The 25,465-nt window shown below is 39.1% G+C and overlaps 1 protein-coding gene and 1 long non-coding RNA gene across 2 annotated transcripts in view; both read right to left on the bottom strand.

Annotated features, from left to right (window-relative positions):
- Nucleotides 1-1,798: 1,798 nt before the first annotated feature.
- On the bottom strand, nt 1,799-17,359 carry LOC134657972 (oxidative stress-induced growth inhibitor 1-like). The gene is made up of 9 exons (XM_063513578.1): nt 17,201-17,359; nt 15,128-15,233; nt 14,593-14,692; nt 8,924-9,007; nt 7,805-7,993; nt 7,112-7,218; nt 4,864-5,009; nt 3,675-3,853; nt 1,799-2,609 (listed from the first exon to the last, which is right to left on the bottom strand). Exons 1-9 carry the CDS (start codon nt 17,271-17,273, stop codon nt 1,851-1,853), a joined length of 1,743 nt encoding a protein of 580 aa, XP_063369648.1. The 5' UTR covers nt 17,274-17,359; the 3' UTR covers nt 1,799-1,850.
- Nucleotides 17,360-17,432: 73 nt separating this feature from the next.
- Nucleotides 17,433-25,465, bottom strand: part of LOC134657979 (uncharacterized) — a 44,080-nt gene continuing 36,047 nt past the window's right edge. The window contains exon 2 of the long non-coding RNA XR_010097658.1: nt 17,433-17,632. This is a non-coding gene — a long non-coding RNA (uncharacterized LOC134657979). The remainder of the gene's footprint in view (nt 17,633-25,465) is intronic.

Below are 25,465 nucleotides of genomic sequence, written 5' to 3'. Positions count from 1 at the left end.
GGGGCTACCGCGAAAGAAGTTTTTCGCAAATTGCGGGGATCTTTCTCTTTTACTCCAATGAAGGCGTAATTAGAGTGACAGAGAAAAATGCCCGCAATTTGCGAACTTCGATTTTCACGGTTATAGCCCTGAGCTTGCTGCGGACTCTTAAATGTGTAGGTAAGGTGATATCTAGAGGTATGCAATGCATGGAGTCTATATTTTGTATGCATTTATTTTGACGTGTGTGATACATAATTAAGGTTTAATGAATTATAATTGTGTGTAAATACTGTAAATGTACAGTATATTTTCTGCTACTTTGTTTTAATTTCAATTGGCAAATTGTATTAATTATATAATATATTTTATATATTCTCATTATATCTATCTCTAAGAGAAATTAAGACTAATTTAAGATTTGAAATGTTATATATTTTGGTATGTAACGTATAATAGGGTCTATTCAAACTTGCTTTCACCCATTGATCCAGAGTGGGAACTTTTAAAGTCCCATTTGTTCACTGAGACCTTTCCCAACTGGCCCCAGTGGTATCAGATGGGGCTTTGCCATTTGTTCCCAATGTGGACCAATGGATGAAGACAAATGGGAATAGGCCAATAAAGTACTATAACTTTTTTTTACTTGTTGGTTGGTACAATACCTTCGTTTATATTTTTACTAGCGACCCGCCCTAACTTCGCACGGGTTAACAAATTATACATAAACCTGCCTCTTGAATCACTCTATCTATTAAAAAAACCCTCATTGCGTAGTTTTAAAGATCTAAGCATACAGAAAGACAGACAGGGAAGCAACTTTGTTTTATACTATGTAGTGATAACGATTTGGTTTAATTTTCATGGTGTGTCTTTTAAATTAGTCTTTGATATATTATTATCTATAAAAATATATTGTAGGGTAAAATATGTCATTACTTATATTATTATAGATGTTATGTGTCAAATAGTATAGTTAGGGTAGATATATAACTTATATAGCCATAAAAGTGTATCTATATGCGACGTTTTCAACTAAAATGTACCACATTATCAGTTGTCAATAAGGTTGAGTTCAAATTGAAGCTATATGGAATTTGCACCTTATTGACAACCAACAATAAGTACCATTTTGATTGAAAACTGCACATATAAAGTATAAAGGTATAATCTTAAAGGAAAAATTAATGTACCATGTATTCTATATGTATAATATTGTTTATGTGTATTTGGACTGATTTTTGTTAAGGCCCCAGTACACAATGGGCCATCGCCGGCTACTCCAAGGGACGCATTTATGCGTTAGAGGGAGCAAGTGATATTGCTATCTCATTCTACCGCATGGCTGCGTCCCTTGGAGTGGCCGGCGATGGCCCATTGTGTAATGGGGCATTTATATGTAGTCCTTTTTTTTAATATTAGGTATTTTTAGGGTCCAGACAGTATAAAAAAATATCCAAACATGTTCAGGTTTATCACAATTTAGAATGTAATTTATGTTAGTTTTTAACTAAAATAATATTTTGGAATTTACCCATCTATTGTATGTTAGTTAAGATAAATATTTATGTCATGTTATAAAACTTATAAAATGCATATAATAAAAATATTTGTTTTATTTATTTCTCGTGTTTTTATATATTTATTTAATGTAGATCGTAGGTACAGTCACCATCAGATATAGCGGAGCGGCCGAGGTCCACAAATATCTGGACACGCCTCTATATTTTTGAGCACGTCATCCGCTCCGATGTATCTGATGACTGTATATGTGGTGTATACAATGAAAAGGTAGCCCAGGTTAGATTAACACAAAAACTTCAGGTATAAAAAAATATTTATTGTATAAACTCCATCACAACGTATATCATTCACTCATTCTTTCTTTCCTTATGCATGTGAGCGACGGCTGCTAGCGCGCCACCGGGAATGAAACGAACGAAGTTATCCGCTGTCAACGGCCCGAGCGCATACAGCCCGGGGCTGTATAACATCTCATGTGTACCTTTATCGATAGCCACAGGATTCCCCCTACAATCCACCCCCACTTTAGGATCTATACCGAAACCTATGCCGCTCGAGTACGGATTAGCAGGCAAACATTGGCACTTTATCTTATTCTCTAACCGATCAGAATACGGCACCACCTCACACTTACACTCTACACGTTTGTTGCAATCGGGCACGATACATTTAGTGTCGTTGCCGTTGATTTCTGAATTTAAATATCTCGATTTGCAGCTTCGAATGCTCTGTCCGAGGACAGTTTTGAAATAATGCCAGTGGTTTTTGAAAAAGCATCTGTTGTCTTCGATTTTTCGCTTGGCGGCGTGCTTGGATTCGTCGGTACATTTGACGCAATTATTTAAGTCGATACAGTTTAAATTGAAGTTGGTTTGTAAGAAAAATAAGTCGGGTTTTGAGCCGATAAGCACAGCAATGATTGAGACGGTTAGTTCTTTCATTTCGTTTGTGACGATGTCGAGAAGTTTGACGGATTTGGGGAAGTCGTCTTCGTCGGCCATTTTGGGGGGTTTCTGGAGGGGGGCGGCATCGGCGATGACGTGATGGGGGTAGGGGGTGTAGTTCGGGTGGTTGCCTGACGGCCCGTCGCACATCATTTTGTAGACCTGCGGAAGAATAATTTTATAAGTAATGTCATTTGTTATAATCGACTTCTGGCAGTGGTATGATGGCTAGAGCACAGAATAAATAATAGTACTAGGTACAGAAGATTCACTCTCTAATAGAACGCGTCTATTACGACGGATATGACCGCTAGGTGGCGCAAGCGCGAGCAGGCGTCCGTTCCGTAGCGATGCGCACAACTATGGCTAGACACCAAAATTGGTGTACTTATAGCGACGCAACGAAATCGCGGAGTGAGCCAGGCCTGGCTAGAGTATATTCTTTATTCTCCTAAGGCCCAGCCATACAAATTAAACATCCCACACTTGCCACTGAAATTTGAACCTAAACTGTAGGAAATAGAGTAGATTTTTCGTTGTGTGAAAATTGAACGAAACAAAGCAAAAGCAATTTCCAATTGAACATGGTTTAAATGACATCGAACTGAATAGGTACTATAGGTAGGTTATATTTTACCTGTGTATAATCGGGGTAGGCCTCAGGGTCCAGTTTGGACATGCTAAGTTATATTTTACCTGTGTATAATCGGGGTAGGCCTCAGGGTCCAGTATGGACATGCTACGTTATATTTTACCTGTGTATAATCGGGGTAGGCCTCTGAGTCCAGTTTGGACATGCTACGTTATATTTTACCTGTGTATAATCGGGGTAGGCCTCAGGGTCCAGTTTGGACATGCTACGTCATATTTTACCTGTGTATAATCGGGGTAGGCCTCAGGGTCCAGTTTGGACATGCTACGTCATATTTTACCTGTGTATAATCGGGGTAGGCCTCAGGGTCCAGTATGGACATGCTACGTTATATTTTGCCTGTGTATAATCGGGGTAGGCCTCTGAGTCCAGTTTGGACATGCTACGTTATATTTTACCTGTGTATAATCGGGGTAGGCCTCAGGGTCCAGTTTGGACACGCTACGTTATATTTTACCTGTGTATAATCGGGGTAGGCCTCAGGGTACAGTTTGGACACGCTACGTTATATTTTACCTGTGTATAATCGGGGTAGGCCTCAGGGTCCAGTTTGGACACGCTACGTTATATTTTACCTGTGTATAATCGGGGTAGGCCTCAGGGTCCAGCTTGGCTAGCGCAGGGGCCGGGGTTCGATGCACGTGGCAGACTCGGCAACCAGCCTTCAGGGACAACCACACCGCGTCAGCCGCGCTCACGCCGGACCCTACCACTAGCACTGTCGGTGGGTCTGGGAAACGAAATAATACTAAATTAGTTACTGAAAAACACTGACAATCCAACCTCTAGACTGAGCTTAGGCCAATTATTTCATGAAACCGATGCTGCCAAAAATACGGGGGTGCGGGGGGACGAGGTGAGCGAATCCCGTGCCGTGATTGGTCCGTTCAAAGACACGGACCAATCACGGCACGGGATTGACTCGAAGATGGAGTAACGCTACCGTATGTGTGGCAGAGGGGGTAGCGCGACTATGCTATGTCTAGAGGTTGGATTGTCTGTGCTGAAAAACAACTGAGACTTGTAAAAAAGGAAAAAGAAAATACTGGTCAAATGCGAGTAGGACTCGCGCAAGTGTTCCGTACCATTACGCACAAAACGGCAAAAAAATCACGTTTGTTGTATGGGAGCCCCACTTAAATCTTTATTTTATTCTGTTTTTAGTATTTGTTGTTATAGCGACAACAGGAATACATCATCTCTAAAAATTTCAACTGCCTATTAATTAGCTATCACGGTTCATGAGATACAGCCCGGTGACAGACAGACGGACAACGGAGTCTTAGTAATAGGGTCCCGTTTTTACCCTTTAGGTACGGAACTCTAACAACTTTTGAGAACCTAAAGTTATCAAATAATGCCCGGAGCCATATAAATTAAGAATTTTAGATTATCGATCAAATCGAATTTGACACTTAAGACTTCGTCACACAGGCGCGTTTTCCGGGCGCGGCGTGGGCGGGGCGCGCCGCTTTTAGTTACAAAACGCTCACGCCCCGCCCGGAAAACGCGCCTGTATGCCGAAGCCTTTAATATTGGCCATTGGTAGTTTTTTATTAACCATAGACCATGGTACTTATCTAATGCATTAGGAATGTTCTGAGGTAGCGCCCTCTGTAGTGCAGCGTCTTGGGCCGGTCGCCGCCGCCGCACGAGACCACTACGCGCTTGCAGAGGATGCGGAACGGACGGGACTTGTCATAACTGGAAGAAAAGTTTGCCATAGACCATGGTACTTACCTAATGCATTAGGAATGTTCTGAGGCAGCGCCCTCTGCAGGGCAGCGAGTGAATGCAGCGCGTACGGCGCTATAGCCGGGTCCAGCGTGTTAGGCCGGTCGCTGCCGCCGCATGCGACCACTACGCGCTTGCAAAGGATGCGGAAAGGGCGGCCGTAAGACTTATCGTAACTGCAAGAAAAAGGGTTTATTGTAGTTAGTTTTTTTTAGCATTAGAAATAAGGTAAACAATCTTGATGTGTCTTTTAATTGAAAAACACATTTTAAAAATAAGTTACGGTAAATATGTAACAATTATGAATCTAATACGATCTTTTATAGTCTTCTGCTTTCATAAGTAATAGTTATTGATTTAAAAAAAGTGTTTTTCAATTAAAAGACATGTCAAAATCGCTTACCCTCTTTCAAGTTCTTTCTAATGTTAAAAAAAAACGAACTATAGGTTTTGTAGTAGTTTTAAATAGTAGTTTGTGTCACAAGGGATCAAAATGATATATTTCCGTCAAGGGCGTACATTGAATCCTTTACATCCACGACGTTAACGCCCAAGACGAAATAATTTTGATGCCGTGTGACACATACCTACTGCTTTTCACATCAACTATGAGGAAAATAAAAAAATCTTAGTGTTGACACAATCTGATGCTTAAACAGATTATTTAAGCTAAAAAAATATTGTGCAAAAAATTTAAAAATAGTGTGCTAGAACAGAAAAGCGTCATCAAAGTAGATCCCTCCTAGCAGGGAGGAAAAGTGCCACTTTGATCCCTCCTAGCAGGGAAAAACTCTTTTCTGAATAAGGAGGTTTTCTATTTAAAAACAGTTTTAAATAGAAAACCCCGTGAGATTTCGGGTTATTAGAATAGAATAGAATAGTTTTTTATTCGTAAACACACAGACAAAAGGCATACATAGAAATAACATAGTGAAAAATAAAGTATCACGAAATGGCCCCATCTCAGCATGTTGCTGGCGACTTCCAGCGCTGATCTTCCGATGAAACCATCAAGTGAGACATAATCACGGAAGGTAACAGACAAAAAAAAGAAACAAAGGAAAGAACATAAAGTAAGTCGAAAAATAAAATTACACACAGTTTACACAACTAATCCAAAAAAGAGATACAACATGACGACATTCAACATGATGATATTTGCGGACGGTCTAGAACGCAAAATTACTAGTGTAATATTTTGCCTATACCTATCGCTTTTAGTCTACATTGCGAACGGTCCAACCGGCGTAGCCATCATGACAATCGCTTACGCTCCGTAGCGAACGAAACGCAACTGTCACTGTTGCACTAATATGGAAGAGTGAGACACAAAGCGTTTAGTTGTCGCAGCGGAAGCGATTGTCACCTTGGCTAGGCCGGCAGAACGCAAAATGCCTACATAATTTTCATCTTTACGTTAGCGATGTCGACCTATTCTGTGTGGTTTAGCCTTCGGCCATTTGAAGATAACTGTGACTAACTTAACCTACCTACTGATATAAAAACCGGCCAAGTGCGAGTCGGACTCGCGCGCGGAGGGTTACGCACCATCAACAAAAAATAGAGCAAAAATATCGTGTTTGTTGTATGCGAGCCCCCCTTAAATATTTATTTTATTTTTAGTATTTGTTGTTATAGCGGCAACAGAGATACATCATTTGTGTCAAAATTTCAACTGTCTAGCTATCGCGGTTCATGAGATACAGCCTGGTGATAAACGGACGGACGGACAGCGAAGTCTTAGTAATAGGGTCCCGTTTTTTACCCTTTGGGTACGGAACCCTAAAAAAGTGGTCATTTTGCGTTCTAGACCGTTCGCAATGTAGCCTAAGAGCGATATAGGCAAAATACAGCTAGTTAGAGTTCCGTACCCAAAGGGTAAAAACGGGACCCTATTACTAAGACTCCGCTGTCCGTCCGTCCGTCCGTCTGTCACCAGGCTGTATCTCACGAACCGTAATAGCTAGACAGTTGAAATTTTCACAGATGATGTATTTCTGTTGCCGTATACTAAAAACAGAATAAAATAAAGATTTAAGTGGGGCTCCCATACAACAAACGTGATTTTTGACCGAAGTTAAGCAACGTCGGGCGGGGTCAGTACTTGGATGGGTGACCGTTTTTTTTGCTTGTTTTGCTCTATTTTTTGTTGATGGTGCGGAACCCTCCGTGCGCGAGTCCGACTCGCACTTGGCCGGTTTTTTTTCCACACATTTACTAATTGTATGTTATTTTTAATATGTCTTTGTACAATAAAGAGTTTACTACTACTACTTACCCAGAGACAACGTAGCGCGCGTTGTGCGGACATGCGCCGGCGCACGGCGCGCCCGCGCGCGGGGCGGCGCGCACGCTCGACACGATCACGCCTGACCGGAAGTAGCGCTGCAAACAATACGTATAAATAATAAATAAATAAATATTATAGGACATTATTACACAAATTGACTAAGCCCCACGGTAAGCTCAAGAAAGCTTGTGTTGTGGGTACTCAGACAACGATATATATAATATACAAATACTTAAATACATAGAAAACAACCATGACTCAGGAACAAATATCTGTGCTCATCGCACAAATAAATGCCCTTACTGGGATTCGAACCCAGGACCGCGGCTTCACAGGCAGGGTCACTACCCCCTAGGCCAGACCGGTCGTCTAACGTATATGTAACATGTAAACAAATGTCGATTGTAAACTTGTCAAAAAAACAAGTGCGAGTCGGACTCGCGTTCCCAGGGTTCGGTACATTAAGTCCGACTCGCGCTTGACTGCACATTTCTAATAGGTTTTCCTGTCATCTATTGGTAAAGAACTATTATGTGTATTTTTTGCAAAATTTTAGACCCAGTAGTTTCGGAGACAAAGGGAGGGGGAGGATGGTCCTATAAGGGTACCGTTTTTTTCTTTTTGAGGTACGGAACCCTAATAGTAGAAACAACCCCGCGTGATTTGTGCACATGCCCTTACCTGCAGTTTACACTTCTGAACATATCTCCTGCAGTAGTTAGCTACAGCGCGCGCTGGCAGTCTCCCCTCTCCCTCTGCCGGGTGTGGTGGGAGCGAGAGCCACGCCGCGGGGGAGAGGGTGAGCACCGAGGGGGGGAAGGTGTGCCACGCGCCCCCGGGCGGGCCCCGGCCTAGGACTATGTGGTCTATCTGAAAAAAAAAAAAAAAAAAGTTTTTTGTCAATAATTTCAGATAACCCTATTACTAAGACTCCGCTGTCCGTCTGTCTGTCACCAGGCTGTATCTCATGAACCGTGATAGCTATAGCTAGACAGTTGAAATTTTCACAGATGATATATTTCTGTTGCCGCTATGTAATAACAAATACTAAAAACAAAATAAAATGGGATTCCCATACGTTTTTTGCGTAATGGTACCTACGGAACCCTACGTGCGCGGGTCCGACTCGCACTTGGCCGGTTTTTTTTCAACAGGTAACTGATACTCATCGAGACAATTCTAACAAACCCAAACACAATTAAATTGCGTTGTTTTATCACAGAGTTCCTATGGCCACCTTCCGTATCCATCATCAAATCAGTTCGATATTGTACTTACCATAATTGTTTTTTTTTTCATTAATAACATTGCATTGACACCGACGTTGTTTAAATAAATCAGTGATTGTTGGAGGACATTGAATAAGAATTGATTTTAAACCACAGTAGAAAAGATGAAAACATACCATTGTTTTTTAAACAGTTATGGACTGGATATAGTGGTAGGACTGGGGTAGGGTAGGTATACAAAACACTTATTGAATCAGGACTAACGTTTTAGGTGTTTTATAAATAAGAATCGTTAGCTCTACTGTCCTAATCATTATGTAAATTTAAGGCATTAAATGAGTAAAAAAATCCACAAAATAAGCAGTCTATCTTTTCAAAATAATACAATTTTAAAAAGAGAAACTTTTTAGGTATGCGGCTTGCCATATCATACCAGCTACTGCTACTAGCATAACTTTCGCTTTCTTCATCCCAACTCCACACTTTTAGCTAGTTTCTAGTGGTCAGTAGAGGTTTCTAAAAAAAACCTGACGTATGGCAACCCTCACTGTAATAAGTACAATGTACTCACTTGTTTTTCTACGTCATATTTCCACTCTATGAGCGAGTCTGCCGGGATGCCCAGGTCTGCGCACGGCCTTAGCAAATTGTCCATCTGTAACAAAAGACACCCATTTAAAGAGCTAGCTCGTGATTAGTCCGGCTTAGATTTTGCTTAGAGTGGCTTAGACCCACTTGCACCATCCCACTAACCTGAGGTTAAGCGGTTAAACCATTAACCTAGTGTCAAATTGTACTGGTAACCATGGTAACTCCATGTTTAACCGGTTGACCCCGGGTTAGTGGAATGGTGGGCCTTAGATGGATTCTATCACATTTGAGAAACACCCCGCACTAGCGTCGGCGTCTAGTCAACTCTATGGCTGCTGCTCGACGCAACGTTGGCGCAACTCTGCGACACCAATTTCCATAGCGCTCACTAGACGCCGACGCTCAAAAGACGCTAGTGTGGGGTGGCCTAAGGGCCTAATTTTACGTTAAGACGTAAAATTGTAAAATCGGGATATGCAATCAGCATCAATAAGTAGTAAGCGTAAAACAACGCGCCGAAAGTATCTACCGGGATGCAATACTTTTACAAATAGAGATGTTTTTATATAATTCGTTCAAAAGTATTTGCTGTACTTATTCTACATACTCGTACATATCTCTATCGTGTATCTTTATACGAGCTATTCTTGTATATATATATTGATTTATATATTTCGGGGATCTCGGAAAGTCATAACATAGTGATTAAATCAAGATCCCATATCAAATGAGTTATGTTTGTTTTATAAGTGCGTAACATTAAATACCTATCTAACATTATTTATTTAATTGGCGGCCGAGACTCTAAGGTCGTTCATCTTAATGCGGGCTGGTTTTTTCACATTGCCCAGTTTAATTAATAATGGTTCAGTAGGTAATCACAATTAAGGTTTCCAAAACTCAGATTTGAGGTCACAATCCTGACATAGGACCAATAATCCTGAAATGTCAGTTGGAACAAATGCGTGTGGCTCACTCCGCGATTCCGTCGCGTCGCTACAAGTACATGCGACCCACACCAATTTTAGTGTCTAGCCATAGTGCGCTACGGAACGGACGCCTGCTCGCGCTTGCGCTTATATCTCTCGTAATAGACGCGTTTTGTTAGAGAGTGAACCTTCTGCACCTAGTACTATTATTCATTCTGTGACATATGACAACCCTATCTGTATTAGTTACATAAATTTATAAAAGTTCAGAGGCCATTAGAAGTAGGTTAAAATCAATTAGCATCATTGTATTACATTGTAAGTTTGTTAGTTAGGTACTTATCTAGCCACAAGTAAAATCAATTAGCATCATTGTATTACATTGTAAGTTTGTTAGTTAGGTACTTATCTAGCCATAAGTAAAGTTAATTCACAGTACATGTGGTGCTACTTTACCGCTCTAGTGCGGTAATTAACACTTTACGTATACGTTGAAAATTTAAAGTGCCATTGTACAGACGCCATCAAATATATCGGAGCAGCCATGGTGGTCACAAATATCTGAACACGCGCTGTAACGCCTTGACAATCGAGGTCTGTTCAGATATTTGTGACCACCTTGGCCGCTCCCATATATCTGATGGCGACTGTACGTAAAGATATTTTTGCGGATTACCTAATTTGCAACTAGTGTTGAATTAAAACACTCTTCGGTCGTGTTGTAATTTCGCACTTGTATCGGAATTTACTAATACCTAAGTGTATCAAAAAGGTTTATTTATTTCGCTAAGTGAACCCTATTTATTACAAGTGGCGTTCAAGGCCGCTCATTGTGCCATACTAAGTTTTTTATGCTTTTTTGCCTCCAAGCGAGACCTTAGTCAGGTTTCATTTTTTTTAAGCTTTATTTACTTATTGCTATACGCAGTACAGTCGCCATCATATATATCGGAGCGGTTTCGGTTTCGGTTATGGCCGAAAAATAACCGATAATCGGTTATGATCGATTACGGTTATTTTCGACAAAAAATTGTGACTTTACAATCAAGTAATTAAAAAATAAACCGGTCAGGTGCGAGCCGTACTCGCGTTCTAAGGGTTCCGTACATTAAGTGCCGACTCACCCTTTTTGTGTCATTTATTGGTAAAAAAATTTTGTGTATTTTTTTCAAAATTTTAGGCCCAGTCGTTTCGGAGATAAAGGGGGAATGGTCAGACAAACAGACAGACAGACGCACGAGTGATCCTATGAGGGTTCCGTTTTTTCCTTTTGAGGTCCGTAGCCCGTACCCTCAAAATTACGAAAATAAGGGTACCATCGCCCACACTATTAACTGACAATTCGTGTGTAAAGCCTGAGTGGACGCTCGAGTTGGGCGTGCAGCGGGGCGGGGCGTGCGGCGTGCATGTTAAACAAATGCAAGCGTATAGCAGCGGCCTTAGTGCACGCTGCTCAAATTACTTGTGAGCCCGACGCCACGCTGCACGCCCCGCCGAACGCTCCGCTTCGAGCGTCCACTCAGGCCTTACACTAAGTCTTATTACAAAAGGCATAAGGTCCATCGAGTTATGATTATGAATATTGCTGTTTGTACGATGAGTAGCCAACTGCCAATGTTACTTAGAAACGACGAGTGATGTTTTTATAGTGTAAAAAACTAACAGGAAGGAAAAGAGGCAGTTTAATAACACAATAAAACAAGTGCGAGTCGGACTCGCCCACCGAGGGCTCCATACTTTTTACACGACTGCCCAAAAAAGGAGTGTATTGTAGTATTTTTTGTTATAGCAGCAACAGAAATACATTTGAAAATTTCTACTGTCTAGCTATCACGGTTCATGAGATACAGCCTGGTGACAGACAGACGGAGAGTGGAGTCTTAGTAATAGGGTTCCGTTTTTACCATTTGGGTACGGAACCCGCAAAACTAGACAGGTTTGCATGCTGCGCTATGGTTATTACTAAGATAGGAACTTCGCTAACGCTTAGGTCAATTAATTCAAAAATAACTAAAAACTAGTACATGTGTACCCAACATCGTATATCCAATTACTTGCGGTAAACAACCTCGTTGGAGGCCAGTGATTGTAAATTTAAATGACTATGCACTATTCAGTGATACATACTGATTATATTCTATAAAAAACGTTCATTATGTTAATAATAGCTACTATATCGAGTCCACAGAACATATTAAAGAGGTTAGAATGGCTATCGCGCACAGTTAGTATCGGAGCCGGTGTCGCCGCTCGTTCCTCTCCACATTTACTAACACTCGCGCAACGGTAGTAAAAACTTGTGTGCGTGGTGAATGGATACGCCTCCTTTAGACAGATTTGACGTCTGGCTTCTTAATCTGAACGTTATTGTGGCGCAAAAAGGCATGTTTATTTCATTTTCGGTCAGCGCGGGCGAGTAGCATGCGAGCGTTTGCTCAAAACCCCGCGGCGACACGTACACTGCTCGCATCGCCATTCTACTTGTTCTGTGATCGAGTCGATAAAAAGGTTACAAGTTGTAGATGTCAAGTAACTTAATTATTATTTTAGGTGCAACAAAGTGGTATGTTTAAATAAACATTTAATTTAATGTTTAAAAACGTTTTTTGTGTTGTTTGTATATGATTACATATACAGAGTGCTTCCTGTAACAGGAGCAATAAATTAAACTGTAGGCTGTACTCCTCAAACTGACCAGCATTTGTTCAGCAACTTTTGAAAATAACTCAGGTTTTGATTTTTATTACACTTTAAAGTTTATTCTAAGACGCAATGTATTGCAAATTTTGTTATGTTTAAAGCGTGACAAGCAACGTCAAACACACTGATGTAAGCGTACATTGAAGGCAATATTTATTTTGTATGAAAAAGAGGAAGTCTAAAGGATTCATGATTTTTAAAAGTTGCTGAACAAATGTTGGTCAGTTTGAGGAGCACAGCCTACAGTTTAATTTATTGCTCCTGTTACAGGAAGCACCCTGTATGTACGGTGTTTTATTAAACTCCGTTAACTTCAGGGTATGGCTAAGAACATTTAATGAAACTGAATGGCATAGATAATTTTTGTTACTATTATTTTATTTATTCATAAAAAGTAATTAATTGCGGTGTTCTAAAACGGACATATAATATTTAAATCCACGAAACAATTGAAGACTATGACATAGATTAGATAAGATACATTTATTTCTCATTGAATTGCTTATTCGATAAATAACTTTGTTTTTGATAAAGGTCAACTTGGTGGCTACGTGAGAAATTCTAAAATATCTTATTTTAATTGGTAAAGAAACGCAAGACTTATAGGATAGCCCGCCGTTCGTTTGCCTTAGGTACATACAACAAATGAAATAGATAAAGATCCACGAATACATTATGTAGAATATCACGCGCAGATAGCGGTCGCTGATAGGGATACCATGGTGGTTGACCTTTGATACTGGACACCCAAGCCAGTATCAGATATGCCACAGCTTGACGTAACGATTGATACGGATTCGCATTATTACATTTTTGCAAGGATCGTCACCATGTGCTCATTTACTTGTGAACTACTGTTTATACAGTGGAAATGGAATATTGCTGTTATCTTTGGGCGGGAGCACCTGTATACCAACAGGCAGCTGTAATTTTTTTTAATAAATAAAAATCCTGTAGATGGGCAGGTGGTGTGACACGTCTGGACAGGGTCCGCAACGAACACGTGACGGGATCGTTTAAAGTAGCCCCAATAGCGGAAAAAATCAAGGAAAGCCGACTGCGCTGGTTCGGACACATTTCCAGGCGAGAGGATGACTATGTAGTTAAAAAAGGTCCTGAACATACCAAACCGATCCAGAGGAAGGACGAGGTAGGCCCCCCGCTACTCGGTGGACCATAGTACAAAAAAAAGAGATGAACCAGGACAGCCTAGATACGCAGACAACCCAGAACAGAGCTCTCTGGCGCAAACGTACAAGGAGACCCGACTCCAGATGAGCTGGGAAGAGGGTTGGCCAAAGAAGAAGAATGAAAATCCTGTATTTATTGGTTGGGAAAATCACGTCTATCAAATCTACGCGTTCTGTAAAACTAATAAAATTAGCATCGACTGTCTAATTATAATCCCTATAGTTCGTTTTTTTAGCATTAGAAAAAAGGTAAACGATCTTGATGTGTCTTTTAATTGAAAAACATGTTTTAAAAATAAGTCACGGCAAATATGTAACAATTATGAATCTAATAGGATAATTTATATTCTTCTGCTTTCATAAGTATAAGTTACTGATTTTTAAAAAGCGTTTTTCAATTAAAATACATGTCAAGATCGCTTATCTTCTATCTAATGCTAAAAAAACGAACTATAGCTTACATGCTAACTGCTTCAAGATTTAGCTGTCACAGACTTAATTCTACATACAGAAGGCTCACAGTATCAGGGCAAGTCACCGCCTGCCTCGATAACTTGTGAAATTATTGTTATGGCAGTTAAACTGGCCGGTAAACTGTTCACTTTTCTACAGTCCCAATGTCTGCTGAGACCGGTTCATGCGCGCCAGTGAACGGGTTCCAGCAGGCGTTCTACATGACATAAAAGCTCTCCAAGGGGCCCCTACGTGTTGGATCTATATCCCCACGCAAGCCTATCAAACCGGGAGTATAGGCCCGTGAAATCCAAGGAAAAACAAAGAAAAAGGTGAAAATAAAGATTAACTGTTCGTCAATTTATTCGAATACTCACCAGTAGTGGAATGGGGTTCTGGCTTCGCCCCTCCAGGCCTTCGGCGAGCTCTGAGAGGTCTGCTTCGTAAAGGCTCTGACCGGACGGTATATTTTCCAATCTGTGGACAAAGAACAATACAAGTCGGATTAGTTATAAAAACATAATAAGTAGTTTGAAAAACTTGTCTCCATGATTATTTTATCTGCCGTAATGACACAATCCCTAAATCAAATAATGTAGACAATAGTCAGAGTGTTTATTTGTACAACATAGGTAAAACTGTTACAGTGGTGTATAAAATTATGGTATCACTAATGCTTTGCCTTTTGGCGTACAAAAACCTGTCACTAAAATAATTTATATAATAACTTCTGTAACTAAAATAAAGACTAAAAAAGCTTACTGCAACACAATTTTGCCGTCTTGGACTGTACTTCGACAGCTCAGTTGTTCTCGCTTGAAAATAATTGTAATAACAAAAAGTTTGATCTTGTTCAAGGTATTTTATTTAAATTTAATTAGATAAAACAACTATACATATCTGAGAACGTACCTGGCCCTAAGCATGTCGTCAATAGGTAGGTCTGCAGGCACTTCTTTAAGATATGGCACGTTACCGGCTAGCATGAATGACGTCACCATCCCACTGGGGCCGTTGCCTGAAACAACATTGTAATAAGTAAACACTAGTGGTCAAACTAGAGTTTGCGAACGCCCATGGCTCCGCCATTTTGAAAAAGTACAAAAAAAGAATCGACGACAAAAACCATACCTATCGAACATGCTCACAAATATTCACGAGAATAAGTTAACAACTATCCCTGCCTGCCTGCTGTAAACGAGGATTTTATAATGTACATAGGATCCAACTCAGAGCCACCAGTCACTACCAATTGGGCTTAGTGGTGTGTAACAACACTAACAACTGACGGCTTTAAAGTAGGGAAATTACTACGAGTATATAACGTAGCCACAAGTAACCCCTATATAACCCAGACACTAAGACAAATATATCATGATCTACTCATCATTCAGTTGTTATATGTATTTGTTCTCGTATCGCCTCTTTACAAGGCGACCACGAGAATTCCCCTTTACTACGTCCTAACTCCGCTACAATAAATATTAAGGTCCTAGAACAGTTCCCTGTGGCAAACCGAAATAATCATCAGGCACTTCACAATCTTACTACATTTAACGTAACTTAAACAATTATCTCGAGCACGAGACGTGATAATGATAAATAATGGCCAGAAAGCGAAAAGATTAACTGTTCGTCAAGGTCAGAAACGATGTATTATATAAAGTTCGTCTTGTGTTATAAATGCAACACGTGTCAAACTCTTGCGACAGGTCATAAATATTACGGAACGGCTCAATTACAATTGAACGTTATCGGGACCCCCAATTTAGTAGCAAACCAGACCAATTGACCTCCTGACTCACGAGAAACTTCCACGGAGTAATGCATACAAATAGAACTGATAGCCAATAATGTACAGTGCCTCAAAAGCCATTGTAGAAACTATCATCAACGCAACGAATTTTTAATCTTATGACAATGGATTAAAGTTCATTGTATACTCACAGACGATTGAGAAAAACCAGTCTGTTATATTGCAATTGTAAATGGAATCGATCTTTTGCGTATGCATGATCATCGACCGTGAACTTCTTAGGTCAGGTTGTTATATAAATAAGATGCAGATCAGAATGATTATATAACTGACTTTATAACATTGTTCTTTACGGCAAATAAATCTGGAAACCAATTCGTGAGTAGAAAAAGGTTACATACTTTTTCATCGCTTGCAAAATGTCCTTGCAAAACTCATAGCAATTAACAAAGCAATCTTCATAAAATATAAATAGACACACGTGATACCAAATCCACTTTAGCACGTTTTCGTAGTAACCACAAAGAGTTATACATTGTATTTGACAACATATTCTAATTCTGAAACAAACTCTTGCTCTATCTCTTTTTCTCTCCCATTGTTAATGTATAGAGGGAAAAGAATGGCATGACTGCAATCCCGAATTATGTTCGCTATGTCTAGGATATTTGGCCCGCGTTCGACTCGATGCTAAATGGTTATCTGATAAAACATACGTTTTAAGCGCAACGATTGTTTTGAAGGATTAAGAACTTTAGGGGAAACTCTTTAGGGTTGAAATTATAACAACCAATTATGTTATTTGGAACTTTTGGTAATTGATGTGAGAAAGGATTTAAGTGCAATAATAGTTACTAAAGAAGACCAACTTTATGCGAAAGCTGAAAAGTTCAAATAAGGAAATAGGGAGAATGTTGTTTTAGATGTTTTGCTGTAAAAAGTATCATATGTCATTGGCCTGACGGGAGGGATAAAAATAAAATAGTGCTTGCAGAGGATTAGTTTATGGATGTTCGTGTTGACGGTCAATTAGTTAATTCGTTATGAAGTGGTGTTATATGTCAAAGCGAGTATTGGGAATTCACCAAATGCAAATATTGCAGAGGAGAGAATATAATTAAATGGGAACCCATGGTCTCTGTTTACTTTTACTGTAAACAGGTGTTATAATATTATACATAATTATCTAACTGATATTATCCCTTATAGAATATGAAAAAAAAACTCACCGATAACAACTACTTCTTTGTACACTGCGTCGTCTGTCAAGGTGTGCTGGCAAGGTTTCTGGCTGTCCTTCATTCTGTATTCTGCTATCCTCTGTGTATCTTCTTTATTATTTACAATTAATTCTTGTTCTATATTTAATTCTTCTAATTTAAGCGTGTCTTCTTATTATTTAATTTAATTATCTTCTTCTTTATTTCTGAGTATAGATTAAATATTTCTCCTTTATTACGAGCTTCTAATTCTATTTTCTCTACGTATTTAAGATTAGGAGTATGTCTATGTTTCTCATTAGTCGTCGTTATAGCTAGAATAAATTATATCACATGCAGATTATAGTCCTGCTGACTAGGTTAATTATGTTATGTTGCTCGGTGTGCGCCCACAGCAAATGGCACGGTTGAGCGGTTGCATCGGACTTCACTGGGTCTATCCTGGAACAATATGAGAAAATGGTTACTTAAGAACCTTAACATAGGGTTTGTGACGTCTTTATACTTATTGAATTGTTAGTCAAATATATTAATTCGGAAATTGCTCGACAGACTCTACGACAATCAGCCAACGAGCGTGGCTCCAGCCAGATCAAACTCGAGATCAAACATGTCGATCAATTTTCGACTTGCAAAACGCGAGTGATGCGCTTTGATACAATCAATACGTCGGAAGTTCTGTTATTAAATTGTTTGATAATACATTTGCAACTAGGCTTCCTATCCTATCTAACGACGTGTGTGTTATCATATCATATGCCATAACAAAAATAAATTACTGATATAAAAGAAACGACCACTTCACTACATAGTATAAAACAAAGTCGCTTCCCGCTGTCTGTCTGTCTGAATGACTGCTTAGATCTTTAAAACTATGCAACGAATTTTGATGCGGTTTTTTTTAAATAAATAGAGTGATTCACGAGGAAGGTTATGTATAATTTGTTAACCCGTGCGAAGCCGGGGCGGGCCGCTAGTATTCTATAAATCAATATGACCGCCAACGACGAGCGGCTTCTAGTCTTAGTAGTATTTCTTACCTATTTATACTTAGCTCAGGTATGTTTTATTACCTCATTAATACTTATAGGTATTAGGAAAAACCACTTAGCTTTTATTATCAATTATGCATTGCGGTCCATTGGCAACTGGCAAGAAAACAATATATTATCCATCATGAAGGAAAAACAATGAATGAAATATTGAATGACTATACGTTTAGTAATAACTGTAATAAGTTACATTTTTATGACAGCTTTAATGTTTATTTAAGAATATGGGGCATTATCTATGATAAGGGACCTTGTTGTCGATGGCGCTTACGCCGCACAGCGTCGCGCGGCATTGTATTTATATCGGAGCATCTTTAATAATGGGGTAAGCGCCATCGACAATAAGGTCCCTTTTCATAGATAACGTCACATATTTTCTGTGTGACTGATATTGCTGGCACGAGGCATCATCATAACTTATGCACAAAGTAAATGACTGATTAAAACTGACATGTTAAAACGATTTTATGCCAGAACCCCTAGTGTAAATTTCATTCAATAGCGTAACGAGCGATCGCGTTGGCGTTATGTCTATTTTTGTGTGGGATTTTGAACATCGCGCGAAGCGGGACGTTTTGGAAACTCAAAATCCCATCTGTTTTTATTGCTATTAAGTGTATTTTAAGTACAAAAACTCCAAAATAACAATAATTGCACCATAATTTAATTTTAAAAAAGTTTTATTTTATAATGACATGCTATGTTTAGTACACGAGCGAATTCGTACGTAGAAGCTAGTGTAAATAGGTATAAATGTTTAAATTATCAAATGAACTTTGCGGACTGTTATAACTCATAGTAATGTCTGTAGATAATATTAATGAATGGAGAATTGATTAAATATAATTGCTATTAATGTTATATGAGGTAAAATTACTGTGTAAAGTAGGTCTACCTACAGCGAGTGATAGTAGGTAGCAGGGATGTTAGTGATAGGGCTTAGCAAAATGAAACTGCATTTTATGCAGAAAGCAAGCCGCTTTGCTCAGTGATACTAGGGACCAATCTGAATGATTTCATCCGAAGAAACACAAGATTCATCCACCAGAATTCAAGATGGCGGACCTTTTCCAAAATGGCGGCTGCAAAATTTAAAAAAATTGTAGACACAGAACGGCTGCACCGATTTTAGTGATTGATATATCAATCAATTCGTATTAACACCTGTAATTTAAAAAAAAATATACCATTTAAGAAATTAAAAATGGCGGCCAAATATTAAGAAAATTGTGATTTTTTATTTTCATTTTTTTCCTTTTAATGAAAATAACAACTAAATATTGTATGATATGGTCACATATTCTTTTATTTAAATGAAACCTGATAATATTATCTACAAAATAAAATAAAATGCTTGACAATCCGTCGAGTAGTTTTTGAACTATATGCATTACAATAAGCGCGTAACAGCCGCCCGAAACGGCCCGCTCGCGCCAAAACTGACAAATTTGACGATATTTCTTTATTTTTAAAGGTAAAAAAACAACAGAAAATATATTTACTTTATTTAATGGGCTATAAATAAATATTTTTTGATATTTCCGCTTGATAAATTAAAGATGGCGGCCGAATATTAAGAAAATTGTGATTTTTTTTCCTTCTAATGAAAATAACTAAATATTCTATGATATGGTCACATATTATTTTATTTAAATGAAACCTGATAATATTATTGACAAAATAAAAAAATGCTTGACAATTCGTTGAATAGTTTTTGAACTATATGCATTACAAAAAACGTCCGAAACGGCCCGCTCGCGCCAAAACTGACAACTTTGATAATTTTCTTTATTTTCAAAGTTAAAAAAGGACAAAATATATTTACTTACTTTAATTAATGAGCTAGAAATAAATAAAAAATATATTTCCGCTAATTATTTACTCCTTTTTATCATTTTCGTCTTTTACTAGTTCTTTTTCTTCGGTTGAACTTACAGAAAAGCGGTGACCGAAGAGCTGACGGCTTCCTCGCACAACGTATCAGCATTGCGATACAACGAGGATATGCCGCCAGCATCTTTGGTACAATGCCTCAAGAGCCTATTTTAGATTTAAGCTAGTTATGAATTTATTTCAGTAGTACCACTGTATATATATTTTATGTAAATACAGTCTGTAAAAAGAAAAGAAAATTCATATAAAATCTGAACAAAATATACCTAATACATATAATTAAATTAAATATATAGAGACGAACTACGTCAAACTGTCCCGCCCAGTGTGGCGTAGATCATCTATGTTTATGCAGCTGCCTTTGCATGTGCTGCATTGAACTGTGCAGGGTAGACCCATCCTCTGACACGTGCAGCTCATTGTTTCGCAGCCATTTTTATTTACTGCGATATTTCTTTTAAAGCTGGTGTAACTTCAGGGTGTGACAACCTTGACAACCACGTTTTGAAGCAAGACTTCTTTCCTTTTGTATGGAAATAAGAAGTAGGTAGTGTAAACCCAGGTAGTGTACACACCATGTAAAGGCTTGAAAGCCACGAAGAGGTCGATCTGTCAGGACTCAAAGTATTAGATATTTTAGGAACTTCGGCATAACGGCGTTTATTTGCAGTCCCGGTCAAGAGCAGGCCACTCTTGCAGGCCAGCCCGGTCAGCGGCTCGTCGAATGCCTGCCCGTCTTCCTTCTCGTTCTTGTCTAACTCGGCTATTTGGCAGATAAAGATCCCATACAAGGTCTATTCTCTTCGCATTTACTTTTTGTACCAGTTGTAGATGAGGACTGAGATCTGCTGGTACTCTTGAAAAAATATGGCTGTTGATCGGGATTGCAAATAAACGCCGTTATGTTGAAGTTCATAAAATAGCTAATACTTTGGGTCCTGCTCTTCGTGGCGTTCACACCTTTACAGGTTGTGACACTACTCCTTATTTCCGTACAAAAGGAAAGAAGTCTTGCTTCAAAACATGGTTATCACACCCTGAAGTTACGCCAGCTTTGAAAGAAATATCGCAGTCATTAGAAAGTCTTCCTGAATAATTCATGGCTATACTGGAAAATGACACCTGCTATCTATCTGACACACAAACAGCACATTTGTAGGTCAACCTGGTACGCAACTATTTGCTACTCAAAATAAATTGGTAACCAGCATCCCACTAACATCGGCAGCATTACACAAACACGCGCTTTGTGTCACATCAAGTGGGCCACTTATGGGGCAATGCCCTTATTTTTGATTATGCTTCTGTGCCATTGCCATTTTCTTGGGGTTGGAAGTCAGCCAATGACAATTGGACACCGCAATGGTCTGAAGCCAGGGATATATGGCGTAAATAATCATACCTGGACCATTGCGGCTGTAAATAAAAAATGCTGCGAAACAATGGCCGCGCGTGTCGGAGGATGGGTCTACCCTGCACAGTGCAATGCAGCATAATTATGCAAAGGCAGCTGCAAAAACGAAAGGTATAATAAATAGATAGATATACAGAATACCTACTCTTTATTGGCACACCTCAGTAAAAAATATATAAATCAAGTATTAAGTAGATGAACTACGCCAAACTGTCTCGCCCATCCATTACTATTTTAATACTACACACATTGAAATAGTAATGGAGGGCGGGACAGTTTGGCGTATTTCATCTCTATATTTCATATATATTTAATTTAATTAAGTATATATGAATATATGGAATATTTTGTTCTGATTTCATACGAATTTTCTTTTCTGTAAGTTCAACAACATAGGATGAAAATGATAAAGAGGAGTAAATAATTAGCGGAAATACATTTTTATTTATCTCTCTCATCTCATTTATTAAGTAAGTAAATAAATTTTCTGTCCTTTTTTACGTTTGAAAATGAAGAAAATGATCAAAGTAGTCAGTTTTGGTGCGAGCGGGTCTTTTCGGACGGTTTTTGTAATGCGTATAGTTCAAAAACTACTCGACGGATGGTCAAGCATATTTTTTATTTTGTAGATAATATTAATCAGGTTTCTTTTAAAGTAGAATAATGTGACCATATTATAGAATGTGACCATATTTTTAATAGAAGGAAAAAATAACTAGAAAATGTCATAATTTTCTTAATATTCGGCCGCCATCTTTAATTTATCAAGCGGAAATATAAAAAAATATTTATTTATAGCCCATTAAATAAAGTAAATATATTTTCTGTTGTTTTTTTACCTTCGAAAATGAAGAAATATCATCAAATTTCTCAGTTTTGGCGCGAGCGGGCCGTTTTGGGCGGCTCGTACGCGCTTTTTGTAATGCGTATAGTTCAAAAACTACTCCACGGATTGTCAAGCATTTTATTTTATTTTGTAGATAATATTATCAGGTTTCATTTAAAGAAAAGAATATGTGACCATATCATAGAATATTTAGTTGTTATTCTCATTAAAAGGAAAAAAATAAAAATAAAAAATCACAATTTTCTTAATATTTGGCCGCCATCTTTAATTTCTTAAATGGTATATTTTTTTTACAATTGAAGGTGTTAATACGAATTGATTGATATATCAATCACTAAAATCGGTGCAGCCGTTCTGTGTCTACAATTTTTTTAAATCTTGCAGCCGCCATTTTGGAAAAGATCCGCCATCTTGAATTCTGGTGGATGAAATTTGTGTTTCCTCGGATGAAATCATTCAGATTAGTCCCTAGTATCACTGATCAAAGCGGCTTGCTTTCTGCATTAAGTGCAGCTTTCGACCCAAATATCGCCGTAAGCACTATCACTATGTAACGGTCAGTAACGGATGTGGTTTTATCGGAACCGAAAGCGGAACCAGATGTTTTAAATTTAGTTTATCGGAACCAGAAACGGAATCGGAACCGAAAACGGAACCGGAACCAGAACCGGAGCCTGAGTCAGTACTATCAGTAGGTATACATTACACAACACAACACATACGAATACGTACTTTGAATTCAAAGACACGGATAAACCAGAACATCTAATTACTGCAACACGTGGCAAGCGGGGCTATGAGCGAATGACTGGTATAAACCTCTTTGTTTTTGATGTACACCGCTCATGTCCCGCTGCCGCGCTAATCATTGACATCCGATATAACTTCCGTTTCAAAAGTAACGGAACCGGAACAGAAACGGATGTGTAATACCAAACGGAAGTTCCAACTTAACGGAAACGGAGCTCCGTAACATCCCTGGTAGGTAGGTACTAGGTACTATCTAAGAAAATGTGTATTATGTTCGATTTTGTCAACAACTAATTAAGAGATATTTTTAATAGTTGTTTGCACTTAGAGCCCGATTTGAACCCGGACCTGCAGTTATATAAAAACCGGACAAGTGCGAGTCTGACTCGTCCACCGAGGGTTCCGTACTTTTTAGTATTTGTTGTTATAGCGGCAACAGAAATACATCATCTGTGAAAATTTCAACTGTCTAGCTATCACGGTTCATGAGATACAGCCTGGTGACAGAGAGACAGGGAGGACAGACGGACAGTGGAGTCTTAGTAATAGGGTCCCGTTTTTACCCTTTGGGTACGGAACCCTAAAAATATTATGGGGCAACCTTACACAAATCGAGCTAGCCCGCTCGGGACCACTAATAGAAGACGATATATAAGGTACGTAAATAAATAGATATACTTAGATTAATACCTACTTAAAAACACATTGAAAACATCTGTGATGAATACACAAACGAATGCCCTTACCTTACCACAGAATAAATAATAGTACTAGATACAGAAGGTTCACTCTCTAACAAAACGCGTCAATTACGACAGATTTGACCGCTAGGTGGCGCAAGCGCGAGCAGGCGTCCGTTCCGTAGCGGTGCGCGACAACTACTATGGCTAGATTGGCTAGACACCAAAATTAGTGTGGGCCGCATGTACTTGTAGCGAGGCGACGAAATCGCGGAGTGAGCCACGCCTGCCCTTACCAGGATTTGAATCCTCTTCGAACGGCGCGATTCGGGAAATGAATGAGTGATTCACTAGATATGAAATAGTGAAGATATGTGACGTGCCACGGAAAAGGTACCTTATGGCGGCTGGGGCTATTATTAAATTAACGCCGCTCCAATATTCAGCCGGGGAAATGGTACCTTTTGCCGTGGAACGTCACATATCTTTACTATTTCATATCTAGTGAATCTCTTATTCATTTTCCGAAACTTAATAAAGATTCCCGTTATAATACGACACAGCATACACCATGACTTTCACTCTTGTAAAACATGGTGCAATAGCTCATACATACAATCAATACAGGGGGCCTACCCCGACAAAAGGAAATAAAATTCGTTATCGATTTCGATTTTCGCGGTAGGCCCCACAGGTGTAGAGTGTAGACTACCTACGTAGGTCACGGTTAAATTCTCTTTTGTTTATCGCCGTAGATAAAATACGTGTTTACGCAGCTGTTTTATCATTGACGATGAGAGGACCTGTCGTGAAAATCGTAATTGGGTGAATCAACTTTTAGAACACTTGATTTCGTGTACCAAAACAAAAATATTTTTCTATATAAGGTGGGTTGGGGTAAGATTGAAAGGGTTTTTCATGAAGGATAATACAAAAAATCGTCCGTCTGCCGAAGCATAACGGGCGACGTTTCATCTTACCCGTCGTGAAAAACCCAGTCAAACTTACCCCAACGCACCTTATTGATTATTTATACTTTTTTGTTTACACGTGCACAGAATAAAGTAATAGTATTATCATCACGGGCAACATTAGATCCATAAGTATTTAACACATTCATTGCCACCCAGCCAAACAAGACATCCGCGCCAGGCCACAAAAATTTCGTCATATCACAGAATAAATAATAGTACTAAGTACAGAAGACTCACTCTCTAACAAAACGCGTCTGTTACGATCAGCACAGATATGGCCGCTAGGTGACCACAGCGCCACGCGCGGCTTATGGCTTTCTCCAAAATTGGGGCCGAACGGATGTACTTTTAGCTACCTGTAGCAAAACGACGAAATCGCGGAGTGAGACACGCCTGGTCATATAAAGCTGTAGTACCACGATCCCGACTATCGGGTCGTCCGGCCTGGGAACGAAATCATAAAATACCCAAGTCGGGTTTTCGGCACTGAATGTGTTAATTAACACAATAAATTAACAAGTTCATCAGACAAAAGTTACATTTTATACGGTAACGCAGGAACTGTCATACATAGGGGACCATCATTCGACGCATTCGACGCGAGAGGTAAATAAGAGCTAGAATCGCTTGAACCCAAGTTATGAGAGTTGCGATTTTTTGACGC

The sequence above is a fragment of the Cydia amplana genome, chromosome 21 (genome assembly GCF_948474715.1).
Source record: "Cydia amplana chromosome 21, ilCydAmpl1.1, whole genome shotgun sequence".
In the NCBI taxonomy this organism is placed as follows: Eukaryota; Metazoa; Arthropoda; class Insecta; order Lepidoptera; family Tortricidae; genus Cydia; species Cydia amplana.
This window is presented reverse-complemented; position numbering and strand designations above follow the sequence as displayed.

Coding starts and splice junctions, on each gene's coding strand:
- LOC134657972 (XM_063513578.1), bottom strand. CDS start 17,273: ATGAAGGACAGCCAGAAACCTTGCCAGCACACCTTGACAGACGACGCA. Junction 7,994..8,923: donor AATATGACGTAGAAAAACAA/GTGAGTACATTG, acceptor TTTTTTTTTCAG/ATAGACCACATAGTCCTAGG. Junction 3,854..4,863: donor TGCCCTGCAGAGGGCGCTGC/CTCAGAACATTC, acceptor TTTCAGTAACTA/ATTTAGTATTATTTCGTTTC.